At 28.7% G+C, this 13,414-nt stretch overlaps 1 protein-coding gene across 2 annotated transcripts in view; it reads right to left on the bottom strand.

Annotated features, from left to right (window-relative positions):
• Window positions 1-13,414, bottom strand: part of Rbm13 (RNA-binding motif protein 13) — a 279,868-nt gene that overhangs the window by 38,222 nt on the left and 228,232 nt on the right. For both annotated transcript variants that reach the window (XM_075360059.1, XM_075360068.1), the window contains one exon: window positions 5,281-5,327. In XM_075360059.1, coding sequence (XP_075216174.1) covers window positions 5,281-5,327 — 47 coding nt within the window. The remainder of the gene's footprint in view (window positions 1-5,280; window positions 5,328-13,414) is intronic.

Genomic DNA, 13,414 nt, shown 5'->3' with positions numbered 1-13,414 from the left:
TAATGCCATGTTTACTACCATTAGTATCAACCAAACTTTTTACAATACTCATATTATTGAAAAAATAAGATAAAATTAGGCAAAAGTCCAATTTCTACAAACATAATCTAGTAGGGTATAATGTTATACATAACAGTACTAAACAGTATGTATGTACATAACTTTACAGCATATTTACTTTAATTTATTTACTTATTATATTAATATAATTATTATTATTATATTACTTTATTTACTTTACAAACATATTACACACAAAAATAATGGAAACAAATAGTGTTTCAAGGGGCATTCAATTTTAATTAAAAATGTTATCTCATCACTATTGTTGATTCTGATGATATTTGATATATGATTAACTACCCCCACCTTTTAGTGGCCAAAAACTATTTTTTTTATATTTAAAAAGTTTTTCTTCTTGAGTAATACACTATTTTCTAACTTGCCAACAGGTAAAAACAGCCATTTTTGCCACTTTTTCCATGAGCTGTAGCATTCTTATCTTACATCATACAGAGGTCAATAAGGGCTTTTTGGAAAGAGTAAGGATGTTTCATCTCTGCGTACTCAAAATTCATTTTAACCAAATCTTGTAATGTTTACTGAAATTAAGTTTACATATTGTTTTTTTCAAATTTTGGGCCCAAAATAAATAATGTTTGGTAGTTTTATAATTTATACTAACTGTATTGATATTGCAAGAACCCTTGCATTCTATAAAAACGGATTATGGAGTGTTCAACTAGCATTCACACTGAAACAGTATGTCACAAATTGTCTTACAATAGATCTTCAGTATTGCAAGATATTTTAGTTTACTGAACAGCAAATAACATTGATATCTTTAAGAAGTGGATGTACTGAAACAAAAAATATCTGTACTTTTCATAAAACTGATTATTTAGATAAATATTTTCATATTAATGGGAAAAGTTGCTATGACCCATTTAGCCATCACACTAAAGTGGATAAGAAATCTCTTTGAATCATTCAACAAGCAATCCAAATTTAAAATTAATTCCAGGCAGAGCACTGTGTACAAAATGCTTATATAAAATATAAAAACCACAAGATGATACAGAGCGAACCAGAATGTAAAGATATATTTGAGCCTCAATATGTTATAGTTGAGTAAGTGAATAAAGCTTGATCAGCACTCGGCATTTCCCCTGTTACAGTCCAAAAATTATCAAGCAGCACAAAGGAACCAATTTAAAAAAATAAAGTTACAAAAATAGCTGAGTCAGTTGTAGCTGAACCAGTAAATTGAACGGTTCTTTTGATTTAAATATTATCACAGAAGAAACCAGTTTAGTACCACAAAATTACGCTGACTTAGGTAGGGAATATGAAGAATTAATAATTAAAATAAAGTATAAAATGAAAACAGTTACATCAACCCAGGAAAAAATTAATATTTTAAGTTTATTACCAAGCAGCTGGAGCATTCAAAAAATTCAAAATTAGTTTCATGTTAGTCAATATTTAGCCCAATAATCCAAACAATTAGAACAATCGGAATTTTGCCACAAATAGGCTAAAAGAAACTCAGTCACGTAATTGATGAAAATGTTACTAAATGTGTCAAAGATTTTTACCAGAATGATAAGCACAGCCAAATAATTCCAGGCAAGGACTGTGTCTCTGTAAGACAAGCTGATGGGAAGTAAATTAATATTAAAAAAAGGCTCACCTTATGTAACTTAAAAGAACTGTACACAGCCTTCCAAAAAAACATAACTTAAAAATTGGTTTTTCAAAATTTACTGATTTAAGACCTCAATTTTGTTCTGGTTGGTGGGTCAGGTACTCACTGTTGGTGTGTGTGTGTGTGTCAACCACCAAAATGTAAAACTCATATTATCTGCTCTAAAAATGAAATTTGAATATAAAATTCTTCTTTCAACCATGATGTGCGATATGGAAAATTAAACGTGCATGCTGTCACAGTGTGAACAATGTCCAGGCACTAATTGGACTGTTCTACTCAATAAAAAACACACAGCACTAAGCAGGACTTAGACATTAAGCAGCACTTAGGCAGGAGTACTAAGTTAAGTTAGTTAAGTCTGTAATCAAAAAGTGCAAAATTTATTCATAACTTCCATTAGCAGGAGTAAAATAAGGTAAAAGTAAATTGAACAAGTTGTTAATGTATTTGAATTGTTTATCATTTTGTAACTATTTAACCTGTCCCACATGTGGTTTTTGGGCCTCAAAAATGAGGCAATTTCAAAATCTTACAATTTGGTAATCATTTTTTTTTAAATGAAGGACACTCGGTAACAGTCCAATTTTTTTTCTAAAGTATTACTAGTATTTAAGAGTTAAAAGGTAAAAAACAGGCCTGTTAACCTAAGTCCATTATTTATTCTGGGCACAAAATTTGAAAATAACCACAATTTGTAAACATTACAAGATTTGGTTATGTAACAAAATGAATTTTGAGTACACTAAGATGAAGTTCCATCTTTACTCTTTCCTAAAAGTCCTTTTGACCCTATGTACGATGTAAAATAAGAATGCTATAGCTCATGGAAAAGTGACAAAAATGGGTGTTTTTGCTTGTTGGCAAGTTAGAAAATAGTCTACTACTCAAGAAAAAAGTATTTTTAAAAATATAGAAAAATATTTTTTTGCCCACTACAAGGTGGGTAGTTATACACCAAATATCATCAAAATCAAAAATAGTGATGAACTGATCATTTGTTGAATTAAAGTGAAATATTCCTCAAGTTTTGTTTATTTACTGAAAACCTTTACAATGTGATACCACAAATGAATGGTCACTTTCATTTTTACTAAAACTGCATAAAATACCTTGATGTTTATTGATTCGTCAGTCATAAACTTAATTTTATAAAAAAATTAGTTTAAAAACTTAAATAAAAAATGCACTATTCCTCATTCATCTGTTCATACTATATAATCCCCATAATAGTTACTTGCCCTAAATAAAGATACAGGTTTCTCAGTTTTCTCAAAGGTTTATAAATTGCCTTATTTCACAGGGTGATATTTTTTTGTAATGTTCAAAAACTGATGAAACGTAATGGAAGAATGCTTCCTTCTTTTATTGCAGGTTTAACTGAAGAAAATTGAGGAAAAATGGGTTACACAACACAGCAGAGAATATTCATTGTTTCCCAATATATTAATTAGATGTGCCAGTTATGCCCAGACCCAAAATGCCTTCATAGAAAAGTATGGTGTGGATGGACCAAACAAGTCCTCCATCAAGTGGTTGTATGACAAGTTCCACAAGATAGAGAATGCGATGATAGGTGCAACACCAAAAAAGTTGATCGACATGCAAGCTGCGTATTCTGTTGTTCCCAAGAAGTCTGTGCGACACCTATCTAGCCAGTCTGGTCTCTCCATTGGTAGTGCCCACACAGCATTGTGCGAATGTTTAAATATGCATCCATACAGAATTCATGTTTTTCACAAGTTATTACCTGCAGACACTGGAAAATGTGTAGCTTTCTATCAGTTGCAATGGACAAAGAGTGGGTGTTTGGTGTGCAATGTCCGGTAGACGAATCTTCATGACATTCTTTTATGGCACAGTGAAAAATGAATGTTAATACAGATTGTGTAACAATTTGTGAACAGTATACCTACAGAGCAGCTAGAGTACACGTGGTTTCAGCAGGACAACACTATGGCTCATACAGTCAACAACCTTATGACTTTCTTGGATCAGTGTTTTGATGGACAAGTGATTTCAAACAGGGCAAGATGTGACCCCTCAGTCTTCTGATTTATCCTCTGCTGACTCTTTCTTGTGGGTATGCTTTAAGGATGTTGCTTACAAAATTCATCCTAACATCATTCCCAAATTTAGAGCGAAAGTGAATGATGTATCGCTGCAATTCCTCAAAAAACATTACAACGTATGTTTAAGAGCATGTAACGTCATATTTAATTATATGAATTGCATAATGGAGGTCACTTTCAACAACTATTGTAACTTACTCACTTTCCCATAAGGTTGCATTACTTTTTGAAAACTCTGAAGACCCAAAGTATAAAATAGAAATACAACTAAAACATTTTAAATAATAAAAATACGGAACTATACTAAATAGTTACTGAAATAAATTGGATAATAAGATTACCCTCAAAAACTGATTATAAAAATCTTAATTAAAATCAAAATTTACGTGGCCATCACTTTTATTGTTACAGAATCATCATCAATAAATACTGCAGAAAAATAAAGTAGAAGATAAAAAATAACTAAAAATTAAAAACAAATACAAGAAAAAATAAAACAAAATAACAACAAAAAATATTAACAGTAACTAAGAAACACTATAAAATGACATGTAATACAAATAACTTGTTTCAGACAATCCCAATAGAAAATGTAAATTAAAAAAAAAAAAAAAAAACATTTAACCCTTGAATTCAGATTGCCTACTGTGAATGTAGATTTTATTTACTTTAATGTTTTTATATGATGACCATAATATAATAAATCTAGATACACCTGAATATGGAACATGTTTCAAAATGCGTCATATAATATACTTTGCTTAAAGTCATAAAATGAATTAAAAAAAAAAGTATGCCTAAAATTTATTAATAATTTCCTACACAATTACTGGCAATGCTAATATTAATAGTGATAGATTTTTGTCTATTTAAGAAGTGACAGATGAATAATGTAAAACCAATTTAAGTTGTTCTAAATGAATCTCCTCACACAGTACTACTGTTCTATAAATTTCAAGTGTTTTCACACTGTATTATGAATTAGTTCTGACACACACTCACACACACAATCAATAAAAAATAAATGTCCTTACAAAAAAATAATTTACTGGTAATACATTCACAGGTAGCAAAGTCTGTACATCTTAAATGGAAAACACCATAAATAAACACCCATAAAATAAGTGATGTTCACAAATTTAATTAATAAATTAAAATAGTAGAAAAATACAGTAAATACAATGTAGATATAAATGTAATACAATGATTATAATACAATTTGATAAATTTAAATAATACAAAAACGAAAAAAATATTAGTGTAAAAAAAAGCTTTTAATGATGTAAAATGTCAATCACAATCCACAACTATACAGTGCTCTGCCATCGGCAATAGTTTTAATTTTTTAACCCTCAATAGTAAATGGTAAGAGATTAACCATTTTTCATTTTTATTTCTCTTCAAATAAAACAAAACAAAAATTGACTTTTGCATAAACACTACTAATTTTATTTAATAACTTAATTTATTTTTAATTTAACTTAAAAAAAAAACACTTACTTTATTTTGAATGAGCAGAATGATTTTTTTATAATACTCCATACAATCTGAAAGAAATTACAAAAACATAATCAGGCAACTAATACACTATTTAACAACATAAAAAACTAATAATTTAATTTTGTTTAACCTATATACATAATAAAAAAGATCTTTTATAAAGAAGATCTTTTCTCTTACAAAAAATGATTTTGCAACAACTGTATTGTTTTGAGGTGAAATTATATTATTTGAATCACCTAGCCACATTTAATAAATTACTTATATTAAACAACATCGACGGTAGTTTTATTGTGAGCTGTAGGCATATTAGCAGCAAATGACAAAGTCAATGCTACTAAATACAAATAGGATGCAGCCTTTTTATTTTTTGTCCTGATTTGAGGCCTTTCTGTTTCAATTGATGTACCATGACTTTTCTTTACTTATTTACTCTTAGTTCTATCCTGATATAAACATAGTGACATCAAGGAATATTTTATAATTCACACAGCTGAGTGTATTGCTCATTGTACAATATATTTAGATTCTAAGGGAATGGCGCTATGTTATCAAACTCATTATGTCAACAGCTCAGTCATGTACAATGCTTGGTGTTCTACATTCTTTTTACTCTATGTTTAATATTTTCATTTTTATCCTTTTTTTATCTTTTCCTTTTATTATTATGTGTAATTTATTTTTTTTGTTTTGCAAACACTACTGCTATATTTTAATTAACATAAATTCCTTAATTTAGACAACTTTTTTTAATTTGCATAATTATTCATTATATTTTTTCACACAGTAAAAATTACAAAAGAACAATCGCTAACATTGTTAGTTAAACGTAAATGGGGAAACATATGAAACTGAGTGGGGAAAATGATATAACAGCTAATTTGTTTTTCAATATTTACTGTACTTATAATCAGAAATGAGTTGAAGAAGATGGGAACATTAACACTACTCAAATTGAAAGAGATTTCAATGAAAGGAGACTTTTAGTTTCTGATGTGAGGAAAATATCCAGCAACTATCACAAGGAGATGGTTGATAAAGTTTTCCAAAACTGCTTTCAAAAATTCAACTGTTACCAAAAGAAAGTGGAAATAGTTGCGCAAGTAGAATAGACTGCAACTACTTCTTGGTGTAAAAGTGATATTATTGCTTGGTTTAATACTAATGTATACAATTTGATAAACACACATTATATCAGAACTGATACTAACTGTGAGATAATATTAGCACAGATAAAACAAATTTGTTATTGAAAAAGTGAATATGAGCATTATATTCAAATGTTTCCAATATAGCATTGTATTCTCAACCCTACTGAGATTATCTGGAGCCAAGAAAAAGAGTACATGGCCAAAACAATCAAAAAAATTTTTAAATGAACAAAGTAAAGAACCTACTTTAAGAAGAAATCAACAGAATTGTCGATTATCTAAACACATAATGCAGGTAACAAATTAAGTTAAATAAATAAATATAGTTATTTTTATATTATAATAATAGATTAATATGATAGACAGCTAATGTGGTTATAGCACAAATTAGCTATTGTGTGTTAGTGAGAATGAGTCACTTTCAATAACACAAGGCTGTAACTTCATGAATTCAGATTGTTTGTATGAGGATAGAATTACGAAAAAATGTAGTAAGATATATTTCTGTTCACTAATAGAAAAACAAATTCATTTGATAAAATTACCTCATCAAATAAGGTATGAAATTGGGATCAATAATTTTAATTTGGTCAGTTGAGTTGTTCAGCAGCACATCATTTTGCACAAATTCAAATACTGAAAGGCTATCTAACTGCATTTGTATTTCTAATAAAACCTTTACAAACAAATCATAATTTAGAATATTTGTATGCAATAATTCACAAAAAAATATATATATAATGAACATATAATAGGTATTGTGTGCATGTAATTCATTCGTTAGTGATATAATTTTGACAGCTTTTCATTAAAAACTATATATTATATAAATAGCAATCACAATGTATTTTACAAAAACAGCAATTTTAAATGCTAAGCTGAATCAACTTTTTATTCCAGGCGATGATAACATGAAAAAAAAATTCAACTATTTTAACAGACTTCAAAATATGAAGTTATGTATTCAACCTGTACATATTTTTCTTACGTTTATTTGCGTGTAACTTTTTTCCTATTAATCTGATTAAAATAAATTTTGTTGCAATTGACACAGCTGCATTTCGTGTTGGTACCATGTTGATAAACGTTTTAGTCAAAAAATCTGTCTGAAAATTAAAAAAAAATCTTTTTTTCACTGTCCAGCAAGTAGGTAGGAACAATGGGGATCCTGATATTCTATATGTATGTAATATTAGATGATGTATATGGTCTTCTGCAGTTCCATTTTTTTAATAATTATTATCTTACTTCTAACAGTAATATAAATGTTTAAGTATTGAACAAATGAAAGAAAAATTTTGAAATATCACAAACACTATGAAACAATAAATATTTTTCTTATCAATGGTGGCCGTTTTGTATCTTTACACCAAATAATAATATTTACATAAAAAACTCCCAGAGGGCAAACTAGGTTGAAAAAATTATAAATTTATGTCTTTTAGACATTTTTGACATCTTTTAAAAACAAACTATATAACTGCCTGGATGTAATATAACCTTTATTTCTACACAGATGTTTCTGTAAAAACCATCAGTAATCAACATTCAAGATGTGATAATGGTGAATCTTTGCTTCCCACTGAGATCAACATTTCATCTATTAATTATTCTTATATTCCCATCGTCATCTAAACAGTATCAATCATTTTCCTGATATGTTCAACTTTTTTCTCCATTTTCTCCAATAATTTCTGAAATAGCCAGTCTTTCCACCTCATTCTGTTTTTTATTTCTATTAGCAGCTTCACCTTTACACTGATCCACATCCACATCTACTCCATTAAATTACCAATAAAAAGACACCAAGACTCAATGAATCTCTCTTGAAATCTCATACTTTCAAATTACAGCTTTTTATTTTTTACTATTTCTAACAGTTATGCTTTTTACCCTCGATTCAAATGATAAAATATTTGAAGTCATTCCATAATTTACTCATGCTTTTAAAATTAATTTAATTTTCTAAATTAGTTTAAATTAATCTCTATCTGAATTACCAATGGAAATTACCATTTTGAAAATGGATCCCAAAAACAAAATCTGGTTACATACCAGTATTCCATTTTTATTACAGCTTAAAAATGAAGTAAAACTAAATATAGTTTTGATAATTGTATAACACAGTACAATTTCTTCTACAATTGTTAAATTTGTGTTTTGTTGTGCATGTGTATAATTTTGCCAAAAAAAAAACAAAAAAAACATCAATTCCAATTAACAAATAACTAAATACCAAATATCAATTCCAAGGATAGTCTGATTTTTATTCCTGTATGCACAAGGAAGTGTTATTATCAGCGCTTGGACACAATATTATTACAGTAAGCAATTCAGCCAAACAACAACAAACTTAAAAATTTTAATTAACACCAAGTAAAATAATTAAAATCAACAATTAAAACATACGTAAATGGGAAAAACATGTCATAGGAATAATCAAACATGTATATCTATATGTATATCTCTTGCAAACTATCTATATCTTGATAACAACTTTATGCAAACACATCTTTCTTTATTCATTGGGCAAACCACAGAGATCATCATATTAATGTTTGTAAATTACAGTTGAAGTCAATCAAATAGCCTACTACATAGTAAACTTTATCTATAAAAAACTTTGAGAAATATAATAATAATAAATCCATAATTCGTAATAACATGCACAAACTGCATTATCAAAATAAAAGAAAATGTGTATATAAACTTAAAACACTTAATTCCCACTAGTAGTAACTGTGCAAGATGCTGTCTAAGAACAAACAAATCTGGCACTAATCACACTAAGGTTGGGGCTATACAAGTAGTAAAAAATGGCTGAAGTTATCAACAAAAATGAAATTCAGGCAACCAAACACGAACTTCAAAGAAAAGTTAATTAACATAAAATAATTAGATGACAATTGGAGGAAAGTGAAATTAAAACCAAAGAAAGAGGGTTAGAGCAGTATATCGAACACCAGCTAGAAGATAAAATATGAGACTTGCTGAAATCTTAATCTGGCCCTGTTGATAACAAAAAGGCATTAACGCTGGACACAGTTAAAGGGTTAAGATATGACTGCCTTATGATTTTTGTCTCATAAATCAATAAATAAATACTTGATGGAACAAATTAACTATTGATCTTTAAAAGGTTGCCCACATGCTTAGTTCCCTTATCCCGACCATAAATGTAATGGTTTGTTTTGTAGCCTAAAACTCTTTCTAAATTTAGATAATTATCTCCAAACCAGTAAGTAACGTAAGAGTTTATATATCCATGATAAACTATTGGTAACAGGAATGACATTAATGAAATGAAAACATTTAACTCTGTGAATTAAGTTAAAATTATAATTACTCATTTATTGAGGTATATATTTCATCATTATGTTATCTGAGATAAATTCAGTAATCATTATTGTCTACCTATCAGTGAAAAATTAATAAAAACCTATATATAAATTTCATAATTTATTAACCTGTAATAAATTCATAATTTGTAGTAACATGCACAAACTGCATTGTCAACAATACAAGTTTTACACAGGAGTGACTCTGATGAGATCCATTTTATTGCATAAAACATTTATTCCACTGACACATCAATGACACCTTACTGGTCAACCAGTTTTTTGCTGTAGTAATGCATCATGATGTTAGTGTAAAATTGAGTTGATTTTGATGACAGATAACTTCAATTTACAAGTTTGTTCGTTAAAAAACAAAAAAATAAAAATATAAATTTTACTAGATATAGCATTTAAACAATACTCCAACTTATGCTATGACACTTGAGTGATAATTTCTCAATTCCTTAAATCTCTTGATTTATTTTTACACAATGTTTCTTACCTAGAAAACATGTTAAACCATTTACTAACTGCACTCAACATATCTATTTTCTCCAATTTTTATAGGAGTTCAAAATTCACACGGGCAAAAGTTTTATTTAGATAAATAAGACTGATATCATTTTTCAAATGTTGCAAAAAAACACCTTTTCTACACAAGTTACTAATGCAGTTTTTGCATAATTCCCTTTTATAAACCTATTTGTACCGTTTCTAATATGAGGCATTCAGAAGCCAATTATGATTAACTCCATTCTCATTAAAACTGAGGAATTAAGGGTTAAATTTGGATTCACACAGAAAATTCATATAACTTTAAAAATGTTTTTTAAAATCTATAATATGGTTTAAAAACTACTAAAATTTACTCTAAACAATAAAGTAGTAGTGGTAACCAAAAAAAATAATAATAAGTGACATTTTGTGGGTTAATCAAACTGCCAACTGAAAACATAATAAAAAATCATTAAGAATAAATTACATTTACATTAAGAATTAATTATATTACACATTTTTATTAACAAAAATAGTAGAACAAATAATTATTGATCAAGTTAAACATATTTAGCATTAATTAACAAAATAATATATAAAGAATGGTTTTTTAAAGTAATACTAAAATAATGTTTTAAGGTATATTTGAAGAACCACTGTAACTGTAGCTATCATCATCAGAATCACAGTTATTTTGAGTTTCACCTCTTTCAATTGTTGTCAGTTCCTTGAAATATGTATGGTTTAGAGGAAGAATGTATTTAAGTAAATCCATCACATCCTGTTTTTTAGTTTTGCTTATAGGTTTTCTTTTAGGATATATTAAGTCTTGAGTAATGTTTTCCAGCTTTACCAGACATCCAACTTGCTTTTTTCTATATTAATAATCTGTAATGCTATATCTTCAGACATTATAGTTTTATATTTTATCTTACATGGGTCAATTTTTTCAGCCTGATCCATTTCATTTTCAGCCAGTTTACCAATTCTCAGTTTTCTTTTTTTTTCTGTTCATGACTGCTTCATCCCATGTTTTAGTTGAAAGAAAATCTTTATATTTCATTTCGAACAAAAGTTTTTCTTTTGCAGTCTAAAATTATGTTGTATCAATCTGAAGGTGCAAAAATGTTGGTAGGTTTTTTTTGCCTTTCTTCAATCAACAGTCAGAACCGTTGGAAAGTTGTGTTCAAACATAAAAAATTCTAAATCCATAATTTCAGCCTTAATTTCATCACTTTGTATCAACTTCATCTTGCTTAGTACAGTCTTAATATTGCAATTCTATCCTGTGCAGGAGTCAGCATAAGTAACAATATGTTTCGCATATTGTGCATGAAGAATTATGTGTTGCTTTAAACAAACCTCTTCAGCCTTCAGTTTTGAGGCCAAATAAACATAAAAGCTTCATCATTTTTAAATGCATGGCAGCCAAAATTATACAAATATAAATTTTTCTCATAATATGCAGTTGAAGTAGATAATTTTGGGAATGCTAACGCTTTGCAAGTCAGAAGTGAACTACATAATCATCAAAGGAAATTTTTTTTATCTTCAGCCATAGACTCTCAAGATTTCTCAGCTTCTCTCAGGTGCAGTTCTTTATCACGTCTAATAATTTTCTTTTCATCTAAATCTGGTTGCGTAAGTACAGTCTGTAAACAACCACAAAGTTGGCACTTATCTTTGTGGTGGTGGTGGTTTTAAATGTAGATTAAATTTTGTTGAAAAAACAAGGTAATACTTCTTCTTCATCAGTAACATCATTGTTTTTACTGCACCATATTAAATATACATCACACATTTTCTTTATTGTCAAATCTGAATTTAAATATTTCCTATCAGGGTTATGAAGTCGTGTGTAATGACTGGTACAAGTTGGAAATGATTTTATATGATTCATAACATTACTTATATCTACTTTATTACTAGAAGTAAAATGGGTACTTCTGATTAAACAGAGGTCACCTGTTTTCAGAAGGAAGAATGATATTTTAAAATATTTGTCATACAAAATTTTCAAAATTTTACAAACTACTTTTGTGCTTAACAGAGTCACCCAAAATCAACACAGTCACTCATTTCACTAATAATTGTACACTACAAACAACAGGTAGGAACAATGCAGACAGTGACAGATAGCAATCATGATAACTTCTTGCATCCATGCAGAACACTGACCTTGGCCCAACTAACTTGACCTTGACCACGATAAGCATCAATCTATTAAGAAAAGTATTTTCTTCAACACAGATAGCAAATGAACCTTAACGTAACAGTCACAGCAAACTGTGTTAGGATGGCCTCTGTTTAATCAGAAAGTACCGTAAAATGACCCCAGCCATCAATCAAAAGACTAACGTCATCTTTTACACAACAGTTGTAGATTCGACTAACAGATGTATGAAATGTTTCTCGGAAATATTTTTTACACACCTGAACATCCTGATTAGGCACTCTTACGAAAAAAAAAAAAATCTGTGACTTCTAGGAGCTTTTGATGCATCAGTTGGGTGATGCCTTTTTATACTACTTAATTTTATACATCCACGAAGGAATAGATTTTGCTGTGACTAATCTTTAAGACTAACAAATGATGTATAAAATGTGCCTTCCCATCTTCTATAGGAATTTTTTGATTGCATCCTCTAATACAATTATACAATTTGTCATAAAAAATCGTAACACTGACAAACTTAACCGATCTAGTTTTATATTCTTGGCCAGATAGATGTTTTTTTAGATTGTTGAGATCTGTACCACTTTTCAGGATTTCTAGTGTGTTTACCTCTTTTAGTTTTGCTCTCTGGTAGCATTGGGGATGAGAAACTTCCAGTCAAATTTGGGATGGCATGTTGCATGTTTGCACTATTAGTAATTGATTGGTTTGTTACACAAAGTTAATCTGTCGGATTTACATTTTGTTGCAAATTGTTGGTTTTTTCTTATAACAGTCTGTGTCTGATGACAATACATAGTCTGAGTTTAAATCGGTATCATTACCATCACTGTCACTGTTACTATTAGGATTGCACATTCTGCCTTTTTTACAGAAAAGAATAAAGCACAAAAATACTATAGATTAGATTAGAATTTATATACTATAGATTGTATACTATAGATTATTATATTAGTTTATAATAATAAAACACA

Source organism: Lycorma delicatula, chromosome 1 (genome assembly GCF_047948215.1).
Source record: "Lycorma delicatula isolate Av1 chromosome 1, ASM4794821v1, whole genome shotgun sequence".
NCBI classification, from domain to species: Eukaryota; Metazoa; Arthropoda; class Insecta; order Hemiptera; family Fulgoridae; genus Lycorma; species Lycorma delicatula.
This window is presented reverse-complemented; position numbering and strand designations above follow the sequence as displayed.